At 37.6% G+C, this 27,051-nt stretch overlaps 1 protein-coding gene across 1 annotated transcript; it reads left to right on the top strand.

Annotated features, from left to right (window-relative positions):
* Window positions 1-110: 110 nt before the first annotated feature.
* herc3 (HECT and RLD domain containing E3 ubiquitin protein ligase 3) lies at window positions 111-27,050 on the top strand. Its single transcript, XM_077246121.1, has 25 exons — window positions 111-261; window positions 1,737-2,059; window positions 4,358-4,517; window positions 8,827-8,903; window positions 9,005-9,226; window positions 9,830-9,921; window positions 10,171-10,301; window positions 11,487-11,641; window positions 11,833-11,906; window positions 12,369-12,493; window positions 12,863-12,922; window positions 15,345-15,456; window positions 16,062-16,251; window positions 16,373-16,536; window positions 16,732-16,845; window positions 17,256-17,279; window positions 17,365-17,454; window positions 18,203-18,373; window positions 18,498-18,641; window positions 20,463-20,629; window positions 23,289-23,352; window positions 23,784-23,866; window positions 24,933-25,116; window positions 25,204-25,306; window positions 25,540-27,050. Exons 2-25 carry the CDS (start codon window positions 1,834-1,836, stop codon window positions 25,746-25,748), a joined length of 3,141 nt encoding a protein of 1,046 aa, XP_077102236.1. The 5' UTR covers window positions 111-261; window positions 1,737-1,833; the 3' UTR covers window positions 25,749-27,050.
* Window position 27,051: the final 1 nt, after the last annotated feature.

Here is a 27,051-nt window from a genome sequence, read left to right as displayed (position 1 = left end):
AAGTCAATCTTCTACACTGCATGTTTGTTTATAAACTATAAAAATGGACACATCAGGAACACATGTACAAAATGGCAAAACTATACTCAGTGTCGCCCTCTATTGACTCCAGCGCAATTACAGCTGGTTGACAAGAGTCACGTGATCACCAGTGACTCCGTAATCTGAGTCGTAACTTCCTTGTTTTTGTCGGAACCATTAAACTGAAACTATTTCAGTAATATACGTCAAATAAACAGGAGACGAAATGGATTTTACCAGGTAACACTATCTGCTACATAAGAACATGTTTGTTTTTGACTTGTGTCAGATAGAGAATTGCATTTGCGTGATAGAAAATGAGTTTATTGAGTGGCAGTGCGCTGCGTTGTCAGTTTGTTCTGGCATTATCCTGAATATTAGTATTGAGGTAGCTGCTACTGTATTTAACACATTGACAGTCTGGTCGGATGTTTAAGCATTAATGTCTGCAGTAAATGAACTACAGCTTGTTTTGAGTTACATGAAAGTGAATTATGTCAGGATTGTTCTTACAGGCCGAACTCATATTGGACAGATTGGACCCACATATGGAAGATATCAGCTGTGTTTCTAAACCTAGTAGTGAGTGAGCTACCAACCTAGAGCAGTTCTAGACATTATAGGCACTTTGGAATAAAGCGTTTGAAATGCACTGTTGACGCCCATAAATCGCACCAGTAATACGTAAAAAGTCGAACGTTCGGAACGCCTAACAATTTAATAACATATTTAGGAACGCGCCTAGATGCCCTAACATTTCAATTCGAAGGTGCGTGATTTGTGGATGATGCTCACAAAGTGTTTCTCAAATTGTGCCTTAATCCCCGTACATTAGATTGAACCCATTTATAATGCTCCAAAAATGTATTCTAATGTTTCACAACCTACTTTTTCCATAAAATCATTTTAAACTTATACCTTGGATCATGAGAGTGCTGTTCTAGAATTCGTTTCAAACTTTCAGAACGTGCCACTAAATGCACATAACATCGAATGTTCAGAACGAGTATACCACTTTAAATTTAATATCAGATCAAATTTAATATGATATTTCGAGACAGGTTTATGATGCCCCCAGTAAGACTTGAACGTGCGAAATTTGTTGATGATACTCAAAATTTAAATTTGAATATTCAGAACATGCCCATGATTCAGCAGAAATTACGTTCAGTCTGACCCAGAGCCTATTTATAATGCCCATTAATTTGAACTCTCAATTAGAATTTTTCTATAATTTGAACGAAAATGGAACACATGGAACATGACACAGACTCCAGAATTTGATTCAAACTTTTGGAACGTGCAATAAAATAATTTTGACATTCATTATTGATTTTATATCTCTAGTAATGTTTATATTCATCACTTTTCCCAGTATGTACTTAATGCGTGTAGGTGGGTTTAGTCAAATAATAACTGTCCCCTATTTATGTCAATAAATGCACACTTTTATTAGTACATATTAGTACATTCCACATAGTCACAAAGTCAATTGTGATAATTCGGTAGACAATTGGATTTGTAAATCAATGTTTTATTTAACTACACCAGGTTGTTTATGATCTGCTGATCTTATGATTCTAGTCTCAAGTATCTGGCCCTCCACACTAGCTGTCATTTACAGGAATAGTGTGTGACCTCTTCCCTTCCCTTCTACTGAGTTCTCACCTATTTGCTTCCCAGTCTCTAATGCCAGACTTTTTCTTCTGTTCCAGATCCGTCATTTACAGGCGGAGGCGGCAAGGCGGTACAGCCTAGGAGCTCTCCCTTATTCCGGATCCTTCCATCTGTCTCTCTCTTTATGTGTGAATCATGATGCTGTGCTGGGGAAGCAGTGTTTCGGGTCAGCTGGGCATCGGTGCGTCAGAGGCTTCTTTCTTTGAGCCGAGGAGCTGTTGCATGTTTGATGGGAGGGGTCTTAAAGAAGTGGCATGCGGCAGCCAACACTCGCTCTTCCTGTTGCATGATGGGAGCGTATACACCTGTGGTTCCAACAGCAGCGGTCAGCTGGGCCATGACAAGCGAGGATGCAGGCCAGGTAACTGACATAACCGGAATTTGAACATACTTTACTGCGTGGATCATGAAAGTGATGCTCCAGAATTTGAATCAAACTTTCAGAACGCGCCAGTATTGCGCAAAAAAGTCGAATGTTCAGAATGCTCATGTCTCTCCAAAAGATTTATATTATATAACATGCTTATGATGCCCAACAATTAGATTTGGGCATTCGGAATTTGTTGACGATGCTCAAAAATTAGATTTGAATATTTGAATATTACAAAATGTAATTCTAATATTCAGAAGCTACTGTACCTTTGCCATGAATTCATTTCGAACATATGGCATGGAACATGGCAGTCATGCTCCAGAATTCCATTCAAATTTTTAAAAAAGTCGAATGTTCGGAATTATAATACAGTATGTTTTAAAAAATGTAATATGATTTTTCAGGACGCATTTATTATGCCCCAAAACAATTCATACATTCAATTTGAACATACAGTATTGAACATGGCACTGACGCTCCAGGTGTGCGTATGATACACCAACAATTAGATTTGAACGTTCAGAATTTGATGATGATGCTTAGATTATAATATTCATACCACATCTGTTATTCCACAGATATTTTATTTGAAAATTTAAAACCTATTTATTATGCTTCAATACCATAAAAAATAATATGATATTTCGGGACGTGCTTATGCCCCAAGCATTAGATATGAACAGTCAGATTTTGTTGATGATTCTCACATTTTTTTCAGGACACGCCTATATTTGCATTATGTAAGGTTTCTTTTCATGCAATGCCATAATAATGATAATGACTTAATTCAGTACTCAAAATGGAAGGTCCATAGTACAAAAAGAAATAACAATAGTTACAACATAAAAATAAATATAATAATTGATGCAATAAAGGTTTTATGGTCTTTGCACATCTTTGCCTTTTTTAATGAATGTAGCACTTTGCGTTTAAATATCATTCATTTCTCATGTTCCTCCTGAAGTTTTATGTCCCATGTCTTGTGACAATGTGACCACATTACATTTTGGCACACACCTAAAATCGAAATTGACATTATTCTCAGAAATGAGGCAACAACCTAATGATGTGGCCTGGATAGTTCAGTACAAGGCCCTGTAATGTGAGTTGGTATGAGGGACGTATAAAAGAAGTAAAAAAACTAGTGACCAAAATTATCAATCAGAAAATAACCAAACAGTATTGTGTTTATAAAAGGGTTGGATTGTAGAAATGCATTCTGCTGACGTTTTCTTCTTTATTGTTTGCTAATATTTACTGTGTAAAGCATAAAATTAACCCCCCCCCCCCCCCCCCCCCTCCATCAGAACTGCAGCTTCACTTCAAAATGTCACCATACTTTCTGTTTTGGAGAATTAGTTTTGTTTGTTTTTTCTGATGCTGTTTTGGTTTAGTCAGCATTCAGTTTCATCTTAACACATTCACATGCCAAAGGGGATTTTTTTTTCTTCTTTTTTTTTTTCGGTTTCCTTTAAGCCAGTGTTGTATTGTTCATCTTGATGAGATGATGAAAGACTACATGTCACATTGTTTTGATGCCACACAAACCAACAGTGTGATTGGTCACTTTCAGTAGGTGCCTTCTTCTGGTTTCACTCTGAATATGCACCACTGTTTGAAAGTTTGGAGTCAGAAAGTTTTTTTAAAATAAGTCTTTTCTACTCACCAAGGCTGCATTTATTTGGTCAAAAATACAGTAATATTGTGATTTTTTTTCTCCCTGCAATTTAAAATTTCTGTTTTAATGTATATTAAAATGTAATTTATTCCTGTGATCGAAGCTGAATTTTCTGCATCATTACTCCAGTCTTCAGTGTCACATGATCCTTCAGAAATCAGTCTAATATGATGATTTGTTGCTCAAGAAACATTTCTGATTATTATCAATGTTGAAAGCAGTATTGCTGCTTAATATTTTTGTGGAAATCCTTCATTTCAGGATTCTTTGATGAATAGAAAGTTCTGAAGAACAGCATTTATTTGAAATAGAAAACTTTTGTTACATCATAAATGTCACTTTTGATCAATTTAATGCGTCCTTGCTGAATAAAATTATACATTATTTCTTCTTTTTTTTTTACTTTTGAAGGGTATAGTGTACAGGGAGATTTACTATTTTAATCTGTCAAAAACAATATAGCCATCACAAACTTTCTGCTGCACAAAACGAATCTAGCAGTACCCGCCACCAATCTATAGACAGGAAATGAGTGATGTCTACGCAAGCATCAAGGCGGGGAGTGTGATATTTTCATCTGATGGCTTTGAATGTGTGTGTACTCATAGAGCTGGTTGGAGCTCTGGATGCTCAGAAGATATCCGGCGTGTCATGTGGTCAGTCTCACTCTCTGGCGGTGAATGAGCAGGGGCAGGTGTTCGCCTGGGGGGCCGGAGAAGGAGGGCAGCTCGGTCTGGGGACGGCTGAAGAGGCGGTCCGTGTGCCCAGGTAAAACAGCACTTTTTTAATGCAAAGTTTTCAGAAATAAATACAAATGTTTGATAAAATTATAAATGACAGCGGTCCGATTAAAACACCTAATACAAAGTCCACTGTGAGTGTGAACCACATTCGTTATGTCGAAATCAGAGTTTTCTTGAAATTTTTCACAAACAAAGATTTTTATCTCCGTCATCCATGTATACACCGAGGATGGCATGAGGGTGACTGAAAGATAAAAGAATTACAATTTTAGTTTGAACTATCCCTTTAATCAGGGTTCGTACGCAGTTTGGAATTAGATTTGAGTAATTTCCAGGTCTGGAAAAGTATGGAAAAAAGAAAGCTGAGTATGGAAAAATATTTGCATTTCCAGACTATTGCCCCTATTTAGTTTTCTAGAATAGAAAATCTAATGAATTCAAAAGAATTTAATGAAAATAAATGTATCATACAAGAAGTGTGTTTTCATGGCAGCCGTTTAGTGATTCTTTAGTGATTGCCAAACACAACTGAATGATTGTGGCTGGCAGGTTATAAGCGTTTTGAGTTTCTTCTCATGATATTCTTAGCATCGTATTACATAGCCTCTAAAAGGACCTTTGCAAAAATAAAAAAAATATACAGACTTTCGTGTGCGCACGAGAAACCATAAAACCCATTTCATGTCATGGTTTCTCCACCGCCACAGAGGATGCATTAAATTGGACATTGGGCCTTGATATTAGAGGTATGAGAGGAAAGCCAAATCTTGAGCAAATAGGCCTAGATTTCTATTAATTCATGTGCATCAATGCTCTCTTTTTCTTCATATTAAGATGACAGGGACACACAAAGGACGTAGGTTATTATAGTATATGTAAACCTAGAAATTGTAATGCGTAAGCATGCAAAAGAATTCTGTGCGTTCACGAATTCACATGTACATGAAATCAGATATAGTATTTTATGCGATATAGTAATTTATCCCCCCTTAGACTTTCTTTTGCATCGCATGCACACAAGAAACTTTTTTGTGCCCTCGAGAAACTATTCACATGGGCACGGGAATTTTTTTGAATGCTTGCGCATTACAATTTCTAGTTTAATATATACTATAACCTATGTCTACTGTCACTACAGCAAAAGATATAAATAACTGGCTTAAAACCATTTTTTGGGGGGCTGAAAATACTATTTTTGCTTTGGGGGTCTCCTACAAAAAAAACGCTTTCATTTTCTCATAATATACTTTGCACATGACCACATTTTTCAATGATTCTCAAACGCAGGTCCCATGATTCAGTCTCTTTAAATCCCTCCTTGTCGCGAGTCCACTCTGCTCTCTGATTGGCCAGACGGACCAGTCTGCTGTGATTGGTCTACCACTTAGAGTGCTTGTCGGAAGCTAAACGCCCTATAGCGATTGTACACACTGTAAAGACAGTAGCTGCGTTTCCATTACCCTTCAAATTGCGCAAATTGTAATTGCGAATTGAAAATACGCCGATTGGAAACATGTCAATTTCCCAAAAACTCCCATTTATCGCAAAAAGGTTTTTACGCTCGCATGAGGTGGCTTTTCAGGAAATTCGAAAAAGAAATATTTAGCAAAACTGCAATGGAAACAGTTTTTGCGCATTTACAGGTCAGCTGACCTAGATGTTTTGTATGTTTGGACAGAACACGAGACAGAGTTCTTTATTAAATTCATAAAAGACAAAAGAATTACAGGAATACTGGATTCTAAACCTCAAAGAAATGCCACAATCAAGACCTTCAAGCAGAAATGAGGGAGAAACACCCAGAAACACCTCATGTGCCGCTCTCAAATATAACACACATACGTCTCCTTTTAATAATAATGGCCAGTGCGGTGGATGGGAGATACATAAACCTACCAACATCCGTTGCCATGATTTTTGGAATGACTTATCGTGAGAGGAAAAAATGAAGTTTTAGTCGCATAACATCGGTTAATGGAAACGCCATCATTTTGCATTCGTATTTTGTCGACATTTAGAAAAAATCGCAAAAAATGTAAAGATTTGCGCAAATCTGTAATGGAAGTGCGCCTAGTAATGATGTTATCGATTTTACCATATCAATCTGAGCTCGAGTCCGATGATGAAACATTGGAAGAACTAGTTATTCAACCCGAACCTCCATCGCAAGCACGACTTGAGCAGGACGTTTCTCAGTGATGCGCTAGTAGAACACCTAGTAGAAAATATATCAATAAATAATCATACTTCCTGATAAAGTGGGTACTGTCCCATCTTTAATGGATAAGCGTTTTGTAAACCTAATTTATACTTCATGGAGATTTGAGAAGCATTCGACAAAAGGTTGTACTGCTGTTGTATCGCAGTGGTAATTTTAACCAGGCTCTTCACATCCTCATCCTTTGGAAGTTTTTACAATGAGAATTTGCTTTTGCAGAGCAGAAAACAGCGTCTTCTCGACATACACAACAAGAACCAGCTATAGTGTTTGAGGGCGGGTCAAGTTGTTCGCCGGCGTACAACGTAGAACATAGGTGGCCATTAGGCAAATGTGTTAACCAGTGTCGTGTAGCCGTCAGGGAAGCGGGATTCGAATTCCTGAGGACTCGTTTCCGCTGTTCAGGGTCGAATCTTTCTTTTGAGAAACAATAACTTTATTTATCGTGTGCTCTTTCGTCTTCATAACTTTGCAGATTAGCTGCATTACACATTGCATGAAAGGGAATATTCAGAAAAGCGTTATAGGGGCACTTTGAATATGGTCTGAAAATCTACAGAGAGGTTTGGAAATTTGAGTCTGGAAAAGTATTGAATTTTGAAATGGAAAATCTCTAGGAACCCTGCTTTAATGCACATCTTGTTTTTGTCGGCTCTGCATGAGAACCTGTTTTTTTATTCTAGTGTAAAAGCATTTTAAACCACATCAACAAATATATCCTTTTTGTGGTAGATATGCTTTTTCATATTTGACTTCCTTTGCATTGTAAAGGCTGCTCTAGATAGGGTAATCTAATGAGGATTTAATTGGCTCCTAACCTCGTGAGGGGGTCTCTGCATGGGACCTTCCTCACCGCAGGGGTTTAGACTTAATGATAGTTGTAATGTGCTATTACTGAAACCTCTTCTGTTTTATTGTGGATTGGATGTTTGCTCTAGTATTGCTGCATAAACCACAACAGATGAAACAGCATTTCCTGACATCCGTCACTTGTCAGCTCAGTTTTTTCAATAACTTCACAAGCACAATACAAACAGAGCGAGTTAATAATTGAGGGTTGTTTATTTGGTTTCACATCTTATGATGTGATGAAGACCACTGGGATTTGACTGTGAGATTCCTGGCCAGTCAGTAAATCAGGAATTTCTTTATTAAATATTTGGATGCTTTGATAATGCTTTCAGCTGCCAATAATAGTGCCGTACTCTCAGGGCAATTGAACCATATGTAGCCCTTTGCTGCATAACATTCACTGGTCAACCTGCTTGAACCTTTGACCCTTTTCCATAATTCTGTATGTCTGTCCTGATAATATGCCTTTTTTTAAATTTATGACAACAAAAGTGGCTGAGAAAGTGTTGATGTACCATCTATCTTATTTGCACAGATGTGTAACTCTTCAAACACATAATAATATAAAATTATTATTATATTTGAAAAATATGTATTTAATTATTCTAAAATTAATCAAAGTAATCGAGAGTGATTGTTTTTGTTTTGATGGAAAAAAACATTGAGATTTTCTTTTCTTTTTATGATTTAATATTCTATTGATTTAAATAATTAATGCATAAAAAAAATGTTAATCCATTACAGAGAATACTACCATTTCCCTCCACAATCCGTGTATAAGGTATGGGAAAAAAATGTGGTAATGCCCAAAGTACCTCTAGAATATGAATATTTATTTATATAATACCTTCTGCAGTGGATTTTGCACAGATGTATAACTCTCTCAAAATACATCTTTTTCATTATTATACAAAAATTATATAATATCATTGGGAATGATGAAGTTTTAAAAAATCCTTGATTTTAATTGAATTGAGTTACAATTTAATAATTAATAATCAAAGTGTTAAATCCGTTCCATAGAATTTCACAGATTTCCCCCCACAATTGGTAGAGAAACTGAAGAAGAAAAAATTACATTCCACGTGAACCTAATCATCAATTACATATGTTGAATGGTTATTACTTCTCCATCATCATCATCATTATAGTTAAAATGGAGTTGCATTAACCTGGTGAATGTTGATAGATGTAGTCCAGATCTTGACTTCTTAAATAAGTTTCTGTATTTTTTCTGTATACCTTTTTATTATTATTTATTTAGGTTGATTAAAAAGTTGTGCGAGCATCGAATCTCACAAGTAATGTGTGGCAACCAACACTGCATAGCACTTTCAAAAGGTAAGAGCAGATGAATTCCATTGTTGATTGAGTCGTTTTGTTTTCTGTTGTACTTCTGCTGTGTCAGTAAAAGAAGATTGCCGCTGTCCTCCTCTTCTCAGATGGTCAGTTGTTCGTATGGGGAGAGAACTCCAGTGGGCAGCTGGGTTTAGGGAAGGGAGAGCCGAGCACTCTGTCTCCTCAACCGCTCAAATCTCTGTGTGGGATCCCACTGGCTCACATCAGCGCTGGAGGAGACCACAGCTTTGCTTTGTCCCTCTCTGGAGCTGTGTTCGGATGGGGGAAGAACGGCGCTGGACAACTAGGCCTCAATGACGAGCAAGGTAAAGCACACACGCGTCTGTGAACCAAAAGGTTGTCGGTTTGAATGCTGAAACTGACGATTCTTGAAACTTGAAGCAAGGCGCCAAACCTTGGGTTGCTTCAGGATTTGTTTGTTATTGAATATGATTAAACAGGACCTATTATGCTTTTTTACTTTCTTTAGTGTGTAATGTTGCTGAGCATGAAAAAGGTCTGCAAAGTTACAAACCATAAAGTCACTCCAAAGGGAGTTATACCCTATATCAGTGCGCACTGTTTCTGAAACACCTCCATTCTTGTCTTGAGTTTTCTTCCGGGAACGAACACGACACAATATTCCTCATTTAAATAATTCCCGCCAGAGAGCACCATTGTACCAAAGAGCACATTGCTCTTTTCAGAATGAGGAGCTTCATAGAGACAGGAACTAAACAGAGTGTTACTGACAGAGTGGGAAGAGAGGTGCTGCAACAATGTCAAATGTGTTTTTTGAACATTCAAGCATGAAAATATATTCTAGTAAGCCCCTAAAAACAAAACTAGGACTTTGTAAAAGGATATAAAAGGTCCTCTTTAAAAGACTGGCCTAACGTTGCCTCATATTTTTGTCTGATATCTCATAGACCGGGCTGTTCCCTGCCACATCAAGTTCCTGCGGTCACAGAAGGTGGTGTACATCAGCTGTGGAGATGAACACACCGCTGCCTTGACAAAGGTATTGATCATACAGCCAAATTATAGCAGTATGCTGAAAAACACATTCTCCAATCTTTTTTTAAAATATGTACAATTTTGAAGAAAGAGACAAATTGCTAGTTATTTGAACAATCCATTAATTTAATCTTTAATCTTTTTTAGTGACTGTTGATAAGAATTTCTGTTGAACTAGCTTTCTATGGAATTTTCTTTTTCATTTTCAATCTTGAGCATTGAAGCATTGCTGTTTGTGGCGTGTTTGATTCAGGAAGGGGGTCTGTTCACATTTGGAAACGGTTCAAGAGGACAGCTGGGCCACGATTCCACCAACAACGAGCCTCTTCCACGCAGAGTTATGGAGCTCATGGGCACTGAGGTGTCTCAGATCGCTTGTGGGCGGTAAGTAAATGTACAATTCTGTGTCCATCTGTTTCAGATTGATGTGCTGTTTTTGGTTAAAAGTGTGAGCTTTCATTTTTGTCATGTCCAAAAATATACTGACACTGTATGGGTAATGCACATCATTTTTTGTTTTTGTATTTTTGTGTAGCTTTTGTGTATTAATTACAGGGTCGTTCAAAAGTTTGGGGTCATACTTTTATTAAGCAAGGATGCATTAAATTGACCTAAAGTGACTGTCAGTACTTTTATAATGTTATAAAAGATTTTTATTGCAAATAAATGCTGTTCTTTTGAACTTTCTATTCAGCAAATAATCATGAAAAACAATATATCATGGTTTCCACAAAAATATTAAGCGGCAAAACTGTTTCAACATTGACAATGATAAGAAATGTGTTTTGAGCATCAAATCAGCATATTAGAATGATTTCTGAAAGATCGTGTGACACTGAAGACTGGAGTAATGATGCAGAGAGTTCAGCTTTGCATCACAGGAATAAATTACATTTTAAAATGTATACAAATAGAAAACAGGTATTTTAAATTGTAATAAATATTTCAAAATATTTCTGTTTTTACTTTATTTTTGATCAAATAAATGCTGCCTTGAGTATAAGAAACCATAAGAAATCTTACCGACTCCAAACTTTTAAACAGTAATCAATAAAAAAAAATACAGTTTAAAAATAAATGAATGTACATTCATTTGATTATATCATATATTTATACCATGCTGAAGTTATACACAGACACAATATATAAATATACATTTTTTTATAAGGTAATAGTTGCTTACCCTTGATTTAATATTCTAATTGCCACTGGTATAAAGGAATGTTTAAACACGTTTGTAAGATATTTTGGGACCTTCTTCCAGATGGAAGCAGAACAAGTTCTGCGTTAAGTGGGTGTGTGGAGTCAGATACAACCCTTGTTGCGCTTGTGTATTGCCAGCAAATACAGTTTATCAAGCTGTGTTTGCTGGCTTCCTATTATTTTTCCTGTCGTTCTCACTATCTTCTGCAACTTATTTTTATGCCTCGCTCCTAAGTCACCATACCAGGCTGTAATATTAAACATTAAAATACTCTCGACTTGACTTTTGTATACCATTATGCATGCAGTCATCAGGTAAGAATGAGATGGGATATTTCACACTATACCTCTGTGTGTGTGTCACAGGCACCACACCCTGGCATTCGTGCCCTCCACAGGCCTGATTTACGCTTTCGGCTGCAACACTCATGGTCAGCTGGGCACAGGTCTCAGAGGAAATGCTAAGAGCCCACTTCCTGTCAGAAACATCCAACCCCTGTGTTATGGAAACACATACACAAGTACGTACATATGATCACCTTGCCATCGTGTCACATTCTGTATGGATTACATAAATCCTCTAACCAAGTGATGATAAGCTAAATGTTAATGAACTACCTGGATTGACAGGGATAGTCAGATATTAATAGGCGCCATTTTACAGGATCTGTAGTTTGGTTTGTGACCCATTTTTTACGTTCTTTTTCTACAGAACCCGAGCGCTACACCGTCAGTACAATTCACAGTGGAGGTGATCACAGTTTCCTGTTGTTGTCTGCTAAGGAGGTAACGTTGCTGCTTTGAAACACCACAACTGATATTGTACTGTTTTTTGGATGCAATTACTTTACTAGAATGATTAATAAATCAGTGTATTCCTCAATATCTTCTCATGAATTGAGAATAGTTTGTACCTGCTCATACTGTAGGCTTTTATGTAATGTATTTGATGTTTATTTGATCAATCTTAACTGCAAGGTTGATTGGTCAGTACTTACTTTTATCCACATGGTGGCGCCGATACATCATTGTAATGGTTTTTCAGGATCAACAGAAAGAATGATGTTGCCTGCTTTGCCACTGATGTGATTTGTATTATTTTATTACTTTAGTTACTGTGTAGGACAATTTAGGAATTTGCCCAATTAACACTGAAACACTTCTTTACACAGAGGTAATTTTGCCCTGAGGTCATAATATTCTAGAAATACACGTTTCTAAGTGTGTGCGTTGTGTGTTTGAGAACAGGGTTCATTTTTTCCTGAGGATTTCCGTATCATGAATACCACCAAAAGCATCGCTCTGATTAATTCTGAGAGTCTGGACAGCTGGAGGATGAAGCTGCATGACAACAGCGATTCAAGCATCACTAAGTAAGTGTATGACTTCATCAGAAATCTGAAATCTTTTGTAACATAATAAATGTTTTACTGTCACTTTTGATAAATTTCATGCATCCTTGCAGAGTAAAAGTGTCAATTTCTTAAAAAACCCCCCAAAAAACAGACTTTTGGAACAGTTTTGATCAGGTCACATAAAACATGTTGGGCCGATTTTTTTTGGATAATATTGGTTAGTTATCCCCCCCAGCCATGCAGGCTTTACGTCAGCAGAAAATAAATAATTTCAGAGGTGATAGAAGATATTAAATTGAAAAAAAAAATCAACTTTTTTTTACACTGTATATAATGTATCTGTTATGATTTCGATGCTGATCTTAAACCTCTTCCCTCCCCTTCTAGTGACATCATACTCCTGATGTCCTCAACTGCATGTTGGAATGCCAGCTTTTTGGACCAAAGGTGAGCAGTTAAAATATTCCTCCCATGCATTCCCAATCTAATTAAATGTAAATGCCATGTCAATAAGCAAATGTTCACGGGGTGACACCATGGAGAGTAGAGCGCTTGTGATTTTTCCATAGGTGACTTCTGCTTAATGTCAGCAGGCAAATTCTTCACAGGCACCCGAAGGGCTCCCGGTTACAGCTCTGTCTTTAAAAAAGCAGTCCCTCTTTCAGAGAAAACATGACTCGATGGGTATCTTTTTCTGACAAGAGACTCTAGAAACCTCATTCTGACGGATGCAGTCCTTGATGTTCATAATCTGCACTGCATTTCAAGAGATTATCTGGTTACATAAGGAACAACTGGTGTCGCTGGCGTTCAGACGGGGTATTATGGGTTGTGAGGTCAAGTCTTCATTTTATAATGCGGTTTTGGATATTTGATTAAAACTCTGCTATGCACATGTCCCAACTCAGAGTTGGCGGGCATTTGGAGCGACACATGGTGCCATGGACTTCATTGCACACAATGAAGTCTAAATCAAGAGCTGAAGAGTTGAGGTTTCTGTAGAAATTTGCACTGCTGACTGGGTTATTTCTACAAATTGAATGGGATCAAACTCATTGCATTAGATCTATTTAATTTGAATTAAAAATATCCACCTAAATTGAAATGAATCAGATAGACCAAATCTAGTTAAATCATATTGAAATAAATCAGATTACTCAAAATTAATATGATTGGTCAAATGCAGTTGAATTTAATTGGTTTTAATTTAGTCTGATTCAATTCAACTTAATTGAATTACACTTTTGTTTTTGCCCCCATTTTTCATGAGCTGAACTCAAAGATCTAAGTCTTTATCTATGTACACAAAAGGCCTATTTCTCTCAAATATTGTTCACAAATCTGTCTAAATCTGTGTTAGTGAGCACTTTGCCGAGATAATCCATCCACCTCACAGGTGTGGCATATCAAGATGCTGATTAGACAGCATGATTATTGCACAGGTGTGCCTTATGCTGGCCACAGTAAAAGGCTACTCTAAAAAGGCTACTCTAAAAGTTTTATCACACAGCACAATGCCACAGATGTCGCAGGTTTTGAGGGAGTGTGCAATTGTCATGCTGACTACAGGAATGTCCACCAGAGCTGTTGCCCGTGAATTGAATGTTCATTTCTCTACCATAAGCTGTCTCCAATGGCATTTCAGAGAATTTGGCAGTACATCCAACCGGCCTCACAACCGCAGACCACGTGTAACCAGACCAGCCCAGGATCTCCACATCCAGCATCTTCACCTCCAAGATCGTCTGAGACCTGCCACCCGTACAGCAGATGCAACAATTGGTTTGCAAAACCAAAGAATTTTTGCACAAACTGTCAGAAACCGTCTCAGAGAAGCTCATCTGCATGCTCGTCGTCCTCATCGGGGTCTCGACCTGACGAGTTCGTCGTCGTAACCGACTTGAGTGGGCAAATGCTCACATTCAATGGCGTCTGCCACTTGAATTGTGATGAATCCCAATTTTCACTGTACAGGGCAGATGACAGACAGATTTCTGAACAATATTTGAGAGAAATAGGCCTTTTGTGTACATAGAAAAAGACTTAGATCTTTGAGTTCAGCTTATGAAAAATGGGGGCAAAAACAAAAGTGCTGTGTTTATAATTTCGTTCAGTGTATAATGAATCAGATTGGCCAAATGCAATGGAATTTAATTAGAATGAATCAGATTATTCAGATCTAGTTGAATCTAATTTAAATGAGTCTGATTAAATTTAACTGAATTGAATTATAATGAATCAGAATAATCAAATCCAGTTGAATTGAATTAAAAAAACTCAGATTGAAGAAATACAATATATTATTGAAATTTATCAGATTGGTCAAATGCAGTTGAATTGAATTATAATGAAACAGATTATTCAGATCTAGTTGAATCGGATTTAAATGAGTCAGATTGATGAACTGAACTGAACTGTATTATGGCTAAACACATCTTGCCATCTCATTCAAACAGGACTGGTTTTAAAAACCTTTCTTGGTGTGTGAAGAGTCGTTTATCATAGATCAACCATCTTACCCTGACATGCTTAAAATACACTGGTCTGTAGTGCAAGGATCAGCATCAGGCTGTATTTACACCCAGCATGTGATCCTGCTTTCATCCCACCAGAGCGACAGAGGAAAGGCCTTAAATCTCCTCACCTCAGATCCATATATTTGCTCATCTGTTGACCCACCCTTGCTTGGATATACTAAATCTCAATGTTATACGTTTTCAAATAGTTTGAAATAATATAGTAACTAATTCAGACAATGCACACCATTTTTGTTATCCTAAATAAGTAAATTAGATTTGTACAGTATTAGATTTCATATCCTTTTGCAAACCAGCATTTGGAAACTAATTTTCACCTGCTGTTTTCACAGTGATGACGGACATTTCAAGACAAACCCCAAAGTCCCTGGCATCGATTTGAATGCTGTACGGCTGCTTTTTGAAGTGCTGATGAAACCAGCATTCGCAAGACTTTTGGAGCAGGTGTGTGTGATTTGATATGTCACCATTGTCTCATCATTTATTTAGGTCTTTAATACACTGGGTATTTGGAAGGCAATTACTCTGCTGCGAACATTATCAAGTTTCTAAAACATTTAAAGCCTTGTTTGTTTTTTAACTGGGTGAAATTTGGTACACTTGTCTTATTTGAGGAATCTCATAATAAACAGAATTATTATGAAATATTTATTATTATTTTATTATTATGTAAAATGTAATTTATTCCTGTTTCAAAGCTGAATTTTCAGCATCATTACTATCTTCAGTTCCACATTGTCCTTCAGAAATCATTCTAATATGCTGATTTGATGCTCAAGAAACATTATTTATTATTATCAATGTTGTAAACCGTTGTGCTGCTTAATATTTTTGTGTAAATCCTTTTTTTCATGATTCTTTAATGAATGGAAAGTTCAAAAGAACATCATTTATTTGAAATAGAAATCTTTTGTAAATGTCTTTACTGTCACTTTTGATCAATATATATATATATATATATATATATATATATATATATATATATATATATATATATATATATATATATATATTATAACTAGAAACCTCTCTCAAATGTGTTCTTCTAGGCCACAAAGAGCTTTGAGAGTCTCCTGATCCCCCAGCTGCCCTGCTCTCCTCCTGACGTGGAAGCCATGCGGATCTACTTGATCCTGTCTCAATGTCCCGCTCTCCAGGACTCCAAAAACTACATCTCTCTCACCATCCCTCTAGCCATGGCCATCCTCAGATTGGACGCCAACCCTAGCAAAGTGCTCGGTATGACGTCACCAAAATGTTTCACTGCCTAGAAACACCGTTAACTGTTGCTTCATTACAAAGTTTATCAAAGTCCAAGATCAAAAAGGCTTTTGAAATGAATCTGTATGCTGTTTCTCAGATAACTGGTGGTCTCTGATGGATTGCGAGGTTTTCTCCAGACTAGTGGAGATGTACAAAAGCATCGTTGTGTTTCTGTTGACTGGCGGGAAGGCGCTTCTGGTGCCTGTGTTCATGGAGAGCTACACCAGTGCCGCCCTTCGACTGCTGGAGAAACTACACAAGGTACGACCAAAATCCACACAACAGATCTCGCTTTTAATGATTAAATGATAAACTACTTATTAATAAGCTATTTGATTGAATATTCCCCAGCTGAATTGCTGTTTTTCATGTTTTTTCAGACATGCTTGCGTAATTTAGCTTGCGTTGTTGAATGATAAACTACTGTTAGTGATGGATCCAAGTATTTTGCTGCAGGTAAATCTGAAAGCCCATCATGTGGAATACAACAACTTCTACATCCCTGATATCACCACCCTGGTGGACATCCAGGAAGACTACCTCAAATGGTTTCTGCGCAAAGCTGATATTGTGCGTATATTGCTGCATATAGGCCTATAGTAGATTAACATTTATGAATTTATATATTTGCTTCCATCCAAAGTTGCAAATTGTGTTCCCACAATAGTTTATACACGTCTACTTATTGAACAAAAAAATGATCCACCTCAATTTAGCGCTTACGTTTTTTAGTCATATTTTTAGAATTTATTTGCATCTTGGCATTTCCATCCTGTGTTTTTTTTTATGCGATAACCCAAAATGTGCATATAAATAGGTGGATGGAAGCATAGCTTAAGTTAATGTGAACATGAACTAGACCCCACTATGTACACAAAACGTTATAGTTTCACACAGACACCTCAAATCTTGATCATTCCAAGCTGAAAAATAAAAGTACCTCAGAATCTAACATATGTTCTTGTTTTGTCTTATTGTAGAAAATGCGATACCCTCCAGTGCAGGTTTGTTGATTTAATAACTCAATATCAGTTTGTTTTTAGACAGTTGTGATGGTCTCAGCTTGATCATCTGAGTCTTATTTCCCAGGGTTCTGTCACGTTATGTGCCTATCCGTTCATATTGAACGCGCAAGCCAAGACAACCGTGCTGCAAACAGATGCTGAGCTGCAAATGCAGGTAAAAGAAATAACACAACTCAACACCCAACTTTTAGGATTGTTGTTGTACTGCTCAAGTTTTTGACTGGCACTACCGTTTAAAAGTTTTTGGGCCGGTAAGATTTTTCAATGCTTTGAAAGAAGTCTCTTCTGCTCACCAAGGCTGCATTTATTTGATCAAAAATACAAAATACAAAAAACGAAGTCATTTTCAGCAGCCTTTACTTGGTTTGATTTGGTTCTCAAGAAACATTTTAAATATCAATGTTGAAAACGGTTGATTCTTTGATGAATAAAAAGTTTAAAATCGAAATCTTTTGTAACATTATAAATATCTTTACTGTCAGTTTTGATCAATTTAGTTCGTCCTTGCTAAATAAAAGTAGTCATTTATTTTAAAAAGAAATCTTACTGACAGCAAACTTTTGTTTGTTAGCTTTAATATAGTTAGCTTTTACAAATAGTATTTTATTCCTACTATTTTTTCATTTCAGAGCATTATACATTTTATCTTCAAAAAATGTTATGTTTTGACAAACAAAATGTTTCCTATTAAACTAAGAAGTTAAAGCTGACATATTACATTAGTACATGTTACAGTTACAGCCTGGCAAAAACATGATTTGCCATTGGTTTCAGAGCAGATACAGAGGATGTTTTTGCATGAATATTACTATTACCATCTCTTAAAAATACACAGGGTTTATGAATCTGACTTTTATTATTCAGTCTCTTTGACTTGTTTTGCCTGCTTCATTACTGTACAGATGGCCGTAAGCGGTGCTAACTTGCACAATGTCTTCATGCTGTTGACGATGGAACCTTTGCTGGCAAGGAACCCTTTCCTGGTTCTTCACGTACGCAGGAACCACTTAGTCAGTGATGCTCTGCGGGAGCTCACAGTCTACAATGACGTAGACTTGAAGAAGCCACTCAAGGTTTGTCTTTGTCATCCCATTGCACAATGCGCAGAGTTAATTTTTTCTAGTCCACATTGTAGCATATTTTGGCCAAGAACCGCCTACTTAGACATAAGTTTGACTAACATATTAATCGTTGCAGGTTATCTTTGATGGAGAGGAAGCTGTAGATGCTGGAGGAGTCACCAAGGAGTTCTTCCTGCTCCTGCTGAAAGAGCTGATGGATCCGATCTACGGCATGTTCACCCAGTATTCAGAGTCCAATCTGCTGTGGTTCTCTGATAAAGTGAGTTCAGTCTTAGTTATTACCAAAGATTTCAACATTAAACTAAGATAATGAAAAGGGGTTGCAACTTTTTTTTGGAGTTATCGTGATAAAATGCCCCAGATATAACGTGAATTCAAAACAGAATTTAATTGCATATGCAGGGTACTCCAAAAATCTTAATATCAGTTGAAATATTTGAGCCTGAAGGACGAACTGCTTATGCCCTTCATAGAGTGCAACATTCAGGATTGAGAAGTAAAAATTAATTTTTGATTGATTGGAAATTGATTTTTAAGACAGACCTACTGTGAGTTCAGAGGTTTGTTTTGAGTTTACTGAAGCCATCTATCAGATTTATTTGTATTTATTTTTGAAATAGTTGTTCAAAAGCTGAATTTGTGGTGAAAAACTACAGAAGATTCCACCAATCAAAAAGCTCTCTGCAGGGAACACCCATTCCCATGGAGCACCGTGAATGATGTAATTACAAATTACATAAATGTAACTTGCTATACTGTCAAAATATGTTACAAAACACTTAAAATACATTGTTTCTATAGAGATAATCAACAGCTTAGTCTGTAAGAATGACAACTAGTGGTTAAAATAGGTACTGCAGTCCAATTCAAAATATCGGAAATCGTCGCTGCTCCTGTCCCCTCCTCCTCAGACTCGACGCCGGCGCACACACGGGTTGCCAGTTTAAGGACACGTAACAGGAACGAGTGCAATGGACAAAGAAAATTGGCAAATTGGCAACGTGCAGTATCAGACCAAAAACAAAAACAAACATTCCAGACTGGAAACCACATTTCAAAGTAAAATAACTGGCTGTAGAAGTGTTTTTCAGAGAAACGAGTATCTGAACTCTGCATGTTTCCTCAATATATGCAAACATATTTTGGTATTTTTATGCTTTAGTAGAGTGAAAAAGTTACATACAGCACCTTTAAATTAATACTTTTATATTTCTTCATCGTTTTTTATTGTAGTTCTTTTCCTCACTTTAAGGAATAGTTCACTTTTTACTCACCCTCAAGTTGTTCCAACCGTGTATGAATTTCTTTCTTCTGCTGAACACAAAAGATATTTTGAAGAATGTCAGTAACCAAACAGTTGATGTACCGCATTGACATCCATAGTATTTGTTTCTCCTACTATGGAAGTCAATGGGTTCCATCAAATGTCTGGTTACTGATATTCTTTAAAATATATTCATTTGTGTTCAGCAGAAGAAAGACATTTTTGGGTGATCTATTCCTTTAAGCCATAAAGTACCTTTGTTTGTTTTTTTACGTTTTTTAAATACTTGCTTCACATCACAGTTTGTAATGTTGTGATTCACCTCGTAGCTGGTTGGTTTGGTTCATAGTTTATAATGCGTTGACAAAGACTTTTTTGTTTTAAAAAACATTGGGGAAAAAGCTGAAAAAAAGAGCAGGGACTAATGCTCTCTATACAGTAGGTGTTTGTCAAAGTGCTGCGTGATTGAGATCATCAACAGAGAATCTTATCGGCCTGGTGATTTTTAAAAATCTGGGACAGCTCAGCTGTTTTCATGCAAACATGATGATCCTGCTGGATTTCTCTATGGCAGGATGACTTCAAGGGCACTTCTGTGTACAAAACAAGACTAAGATGAGGAGTACACGTGATTGTACAGAGTTTAATGAGTTTAATTTACTTTCACTGCTGGCGAGATCTTATTTTGTTGACAAACATTCTTGGATAATTAAAGGGTTGTAAAGGAAAGATGGCTTTTAGATAAAGGAGTCTTGGTGGCATTGGTATGCAGAAGTATTTTTATGTATAACTCATGTGCGTGCGTTTGCATTGCAGTGTTTTGTGGAGCACAATTGGTTCCACTTGATTGGGATCATTTGCGGTTTGGCCATCTATAACTCTACTGTGGTGGATCTGCACTTTCCCCTGGTGCTCTACAAGAAGCTTCTGGATGTTTCGCCCACTCTGGATGACCTGAAAGAGCTTTCGCCTACAGAGGGAAGGTATAAAACATGATGCTTTTTTTGTCTTTGTCTTTAAAGTCGGCATGAAATAGAAGATGTGATATTCTTTTCTTCCATACAGTGACATATATCCAAGTTAAACGGCTTCTTGAACAATGATTTTATTAATCGGGAATTGATTGGATGGTGTTGGAATGCTATTTGTTGATCTCATGTGAGTGACAAGTTGTCCCTCCCTCGGGCGAGCCAGTAAACCTGTCATCAGACTAGAGATATTGATAAATGAATTAAAAAACAAAAATAATAATTATGTGCACATATAAATCTTTGATAGTCAATATAATAAAACTCCAAAAAATTCCATGAAAAAAATAAGATTCGGGGGTTACTTTTAGGGATTGTTTGTTCAGAAATGAAAAATTCTGTCATGAATACGAATGTTCAAAAATGACATAAACGTAGTCCATAAAGACCATAATTAAAGCCATAATTCACTGTAGCTCTCTATATGAGGTAGGAAATTCTTTAAAATAGGTATTCCAGAGGTGCCGGATCCAGTTTGTTCAAATTAAGCCTGCCTGTATCTAAACTTGTACCACTTAGCTCTTGTAGGCAACATGTTGTTATTTTTCCACTAAAAGTCATCCCTCGCTGATCAAATCAACTCGGCCTCCCACTGAACACTGTATCACTGCCCTCGTTAGACCAAATCAATGGAGTTCCTGTGACCCCCGAGGCTTTACTGAGAAATCGAAGTCCTAAACCGACTGCACAGACCAGTGAAGAGGAACTGTTTTGTCTTGTTTTTTGCCCTACGCTCTGTGTCCTTTGCCACTTGGTTACATAAACAGGTTGTTTTTTATGTAACATTAATTAAAAGCCACCCAAAAAGCTTTTTGAACTGCTCAAGTTTGTGAGTCACCATCAGACCACTAAATGGTTGCAGAAGGAGAGACCAGCCGGCTCAGAGTTGATGGCCGGTTCAAGCCTGTAATCGTGTTTGTGGTTTGCGTCTTCAAGGCAGTTTCCCACATTTCATGAGTCATATCACCTTATGAAAACAGCTATCAGCAGACCTCGACCTGGCAATTACAACTCCATGGCAGACGATTTTGTTGTGTGCTAATGCGTTTAAAAGGATCTAGGATTAATTGGCTTTCTCTTAGCTAGATGTGTTTGACACTCCTGCCAAATTGTTGGATATATCCGTGGACAGTTTTAATCTGATCAGCAGCTAAGGAACAAGATTTACAGCAACATGAAACTGAGGAGAATACTCAACTTATTTGATTCAAAATAGCAAGTAGGCAAATATAGGCCAGTGTTGTTAGTGAGTTTTGAATTTTGAATTTAGGTTTTATTTAATGTATTTGTGTTGTTTATCACTTTCACAAATTAATTTGCTGTTTAATTTAAAGCTAATTTGTTAACTGATAGCAGCATTAAAGTGCCCCTATTATGGTTTTTCATATATTCCATTTCATATAGTGTGTAATATAGCTGTTTGTGAATGTAAAAGGTCTGCAAAGTTTTAAAGATCAAAGTGTAGGATAAATTGAGTTATTGTCTCCCAAAAGAAATATCCCATTCTGAACTGCCTGAAACGAGCCATCAGTAATTCCGGGCTGTATCATGCACTGTAGACCAATCACAACAGACCGGGTCATCTGACCAATCAGAGCAGAGTAGACCATTCACAACAGACCGGGTCATCTGACCAATCAGAGCAGAGTAGGCCAATCACAACAGACCGGGTCATCTGACCAATCAGAGCAGAGTAGACAAATCACAACAGACCGGGTCATCTGACCAATCAGAGCAGAGTAGACCAATCACAACAGACTGGGCCATCTGACCAATCAGAGCAGAGTAGACCAATCACAACAGACCGGGTCATCTGATCAATCAGAGCAGAGTAGACCAATCACAACTGACCGGGTCATCTGACCAATCAGAGCAGAGTGGACCAATCACAACAGACCGGGTCATCTGACCAATCAGAGCAGAGTAGACCAATCACAACAGACCGGGTCATCTGACCAATCAGAGCAGAGTAGACCAATCACAACAGACCAGATCATCTGACCAATCAGAGCAGAGTAGACCAATCACAACTGACTGGGTCATCTGACCAATTAGAGCAGAGTGGACCAATCACAACAGACCGGGTAATCTGACCAATCAGAGCAGAGTAGACCAATCACAACAGACTGGTGGAAACAAACCTCAGTACTCAAAAGGGCAATAAAGTTTCAATTTTAAGTTTAAACCTTTAAATGTTACTAATTCTAAACGTAAAGTTGATGTATTCATATAGCTAGCTATAAACCTGTGCTAGTCCTTGTTTTGAGACCTCAGTTGAATCTTTTTTCTGAGTTCGACTGCCTGCTTATATAAAAGCAAACATCATGATTTATAAGTGGTGTATAATGTCATAGGCAGAAGAGTGGTATTTGTTAAAAGTAGGAGATGATGTGCGGCCCTGTGCCTGCTCGGGTAAGCCAGGGGTTTGCTCTTATACCCTGCAGATGGTGAGCTCTTAGCTGCGATTACAGGAGAGAAAGACAATTAAAGGCCTGTCCATGACTCTAGAGATAAAAGGAGACATTGATAATATGAATAGTTCGGCTTACGCATCTGTCATAATGAAAAATGGATATTTCAGTAAATGTTTTGTCATGTGTTCATCTTTCTGCAGGAGTCTTCAGCAGCTGCTGGACTACGAGGGTGATGTGGAGGAGACCTTCTGTTTGAACTTTGCTGTAAGTTACTGGACACCAAATTAAACGTGACCCCCTCAAATGAGCCACATCAAGTCAAGAGCATTTTTCTGATTCGATGTATGTGACTGATAACTGATTCATATTATAGAGCAATTTACAACTCACTGTTTTGGCAAATCAACAAATTCAACTGAACCTATCCTTGATATCACACACATGCTGCCGAGACGGTTATTCGGATGTGTGCGCTTTTACATGTGGAAGATGAGGAGAGTTTGCTACCTTGCCATATGTCCCATCAACGTTTCCCGTCGGATGATAGAACGATGTTCGACAGATGTTTTTGTGATTTATGATTTAGAATTAGGGATGGGCGGAAGTAGAGATGAAACAATCTCAGTATGTTTCAAGCTTTTGACAATATTAGGCCTGAAATTGACTTTAAATAATGGTAACAACTGTGTCCACAGATTACAAGAGAGTATTATGGGATCACAGAGGTCAAGGAGCTGGTTCAGGGTGGGAAGAACGTCGCTGTGGACAAGACCAACAGGTGCGATTGTTAGGAATATAGAGTCTCTGAAAAAGGTCATGTTGTTCCTGCCTGTGCTCCATCTTTCAGTGTCTGTCAGAGAAAGAGAGAGAGGGAGAGAGTGTGTGTGTGTGTGTGTGTGTGTGTGTGTGTGTGTGTGTGTGTGTGTGTGTGTGTGTGTGTGTGTGTGTGTGTGTGTGTGTGTGTGTGTGTGTGTGTGTGTGTGTGTGTGTGTGTGTGTGTGTGTGTGTGTGTGTGTGTGTGTGTGTGTGTGTGTGTGTGTGTGTAGGTGTGTTGTCAGCGGGAGCTGCAGGAACAGATGGGACTGCATCAACACAAATCCAATCCCGTCCAAACCCTCCAAAAAAAAAAAAACATGTAAATGCACACACATTTGTGATGTATGAAGAATTGTTGCCGTGTGTATTTCAGGTAAAACATTAAGTTGAGATTGTAAGAATAGAAAAGGGGTCTAAGAAAATGGCGAAAGTGTTTGGATCATGCATCTGTGTTTTGTTTGCATATGTGCATGCATCCGGCTGTCTGACGGTGAGATTAGGCGGAGGGCCAATCATCTTGAGCTCAAATCAAGGCCCGTTCCCACACACACACACACACACACAAGCTCAGATCACAATCTTCAGCAAACCTGATGCTGCTATATGACCTGAAGATATTACAGGCCTTTATTCAGATTATCAATCTAAATTCACTCGGTCTGGTACGTGAGTGCTTGTAAATATGTGCATTGGATTACATTCAGCAGATATGCTTTATTTTAATTTTATTTTTTTCCTCATTATTTCCTGTGATTAGATTCTCATTAGTTAGTACAGATTTGTTATTAATACAAGCATCATCATTAAATAACAAGCATCATCTTTAGTAAAAAATGACTAATATAATTTTTTTTTAAACCAGCACAAAGACAATACAACAAATGATCCAACTACATAATAATATTCATTATTTTAGAATTTCTTGAAAAGTTAATGCAATGAAAATTTTGCAACGTTAATGAAAAAAATTATTAATAAAATTGTGTTTAGAAGATTTATGTTTATTTTTTTGTTTGTCCCTCTCTCAGGAAGGAGTTTGTCCAGGCGTATCTGCAGTATGTTTTCAGCGATGCCGTACAGGAGCTGTATTCGGCTTTCTCCAGCGGTTTCCTGAAGGTCTGTGGTGGGGAGATCCTCTCTCTCTTCCAGCCCTCTGAGCTCATGGCCATGGTGGTGGGCAACAACAACTACAACTGGGAAGAGATGGAGAAGGTGGGACCGATTTTGCAGCACTTGAGCACAGTCAACGCCCTATTAGTGTTCATATTAAACTTGCGTTTTTTTTTTTTTTTCTACCAGAATGCCTCCTACAAGGGCGAGTTCTCTGCATCTCACCCAACAGTTCAGATGTTTTGGGAAGTGTTTCATGAGTTTCCCTTGGAGAAAAAAAAGCAGTTCTTATGTAAGTGAGAGACAACTGCATAATGGTTTGTGCTATTGACTATATATGATATGAAACAGCCTGAAATGTACTCCAGAACTATATCTTGTGCACCTCCTCTCCATAAACACTTCTTGACTTGAAAGTAACTCCTGTGTGGGCGCTGCTTCATGCACAATGGATCTTCTTTGTGCTGAAGTGACTGCGCCTTTAGAACGCAGACCAAATAAGTGTTGTTTTTGTCCTCCCAACAGTGTTCTTGACCGGCAGTGACCGCATCCCAATCCACGGCATGGCCAGTCTACGCATCGTCCTCCAGTCCACTGCTACGGAAGAGTACTACCTTCCTGTGGCTCACACCTGCTATAACATGCTGGACATGCCCTGCTACCAGACCAAAGAGACCCTGCGGCACCGGCTCACACGAGCCGTGGAGCAGTACGAGGGCTTCAGTCTGGTCTGAGCGGGAACTACAGAGGCTACAGGCTTTCTGTATGCTGACACTGCACTTTAAACCTGTGGAGAACTGGAAACCAACGCTGCTCTCGCATTTATTTAACCACAGAAGAGCACATCCTGAATCTCATACGAGTAAATCTATTATTGTCCTATTTTTACAGACTTGCTTATTTGGTTTGCTTCTCCAGATGTGCACAAGTTTTGTTTTTCTTCAAAAATTTATATTTTTTAAATGACAAAAGTAAATTATAAGATTGGGATTGAGTAGTTGGCTAAATAAATGAAAGACTTGACTTTCTTTATATATTTTTTAAGTATAATTGCTCGTGTCTAGACCATGTTATTTTGCCATTTTGACTTGAAGGAAGTAAACAAATTAGGATCAAATTCACTAGTTTAAGCATATGAAATGCCCACCAACAGCTCACTATAGAACAGAGCTCAATTCAGAAAGAGCCACCACAAGCCTGTGAATTGGGGGCTCGTCCGGGTTCAAGATGGTAGAGATAACACCAGACCGACAATTACAAGCCCAATACATTAAAAGGTTTTAACTTGATTAACCCCTTTTGTTTCTTCACCCTTTCAGCCCACGCTCAAATCGGACGTTACGCATTTTCGCACCTCCTGAATCCATTTCAACGGTTTTCCTTTTATGTACAGTAGCAAGTTTGGCATAAAAATTTCTCTTATTAATAATAGGCATGCATGAGCATGCCATGCCCAGCTGCTTTTCAGCAAAAATTTAATTAACATTGGGGGGGTTGGGGCAGATTTCTCTTAGAATGACATGGGGTTTCATTGAGGATGTGATCCAGCAATAACTACTGGGTGATGTATGACGTGTACTAGTTATGGGATTCTAATTGTTTAAATCCAGCAAATGTGAATATTCTTACAGCTGTGTTCTTCCGTTGAGTCCATTGTCGCTTTCAATTGAATCCCTCTTTTTGATTCACAGGAAGGTCACATGCTGTAAAACTTTGTTTTTTACTCACATTTTCTTTCTGATGTCATCGGGTTGCTATTAAAAATGATATGGGGAACACGGTGATGTGTTTGCTGTGGCCTGTGATGTTTTGCATCTAGCTGCATGAGATGTGTTTGTTTGAACATGATGGAAGGTCATAGAAAGAAGTGTTTCTATCCAACGTATTCCTTTCTGTCAATGTATGCAAACAAGGGCTTCTTAGTGGCTACTGATTCATTGTTATTTTAGTAAAGTATATTTACTTTTATAGCTTTCAAATGGAATATATTGTTTTATCTATTTTTTTCCAGAACAATAAAATTCTTTCACCTCTGAT

This window comes from Siphateles boraxobius, unplaced genomic scaffold, assembly GCF_051911475.1.
Source record: "Siphateles boraxobius isolate OS27281-9 unplaced genomic scaffold, OSU_SipBor_1 29, whole genome shotgun sequence".
Taxonomy (NCBI): Eukaryota; Metazoa; Chordata; class Actinopteri; order Cypriniformes; family Leuciscidae; genus Siphateles; species Siphateles boraxobius.
The sequence above is the reverse complement of the archived record's forward strand: the minus strand, read 5'-3'. Positions and strand labels throughout refer to the sequence as shown.

What these genes read in the sequence shown, in the direction of transcription:
- herc3 (XM_077246121.1), top strand. Translation starts at nt 1,834, where the DNA reads ATGATGCTGTGCTGGGGAAGCAGTGTTTCGGGTCAGCTGGGCATCGGT. An exon ending in CAACCCTAGCAAAGTGCTCG is followed by an intron (nt 16,252 to 16,372) that starts GTATGACGTCAC and finishes GCTGTTTCTCAG; the next exon opens with ATAACTGGTGGTCTCTGATG. An exon ending in ACTTGAAGAAGCCACTCAAG is followed by an intron (nt 18,374 to 18,497) that starts GTTTGTCTTTGT and finishes TAATCGTTGCAG; the next exon opens with GTTATCTTTGATGGAGAGGA.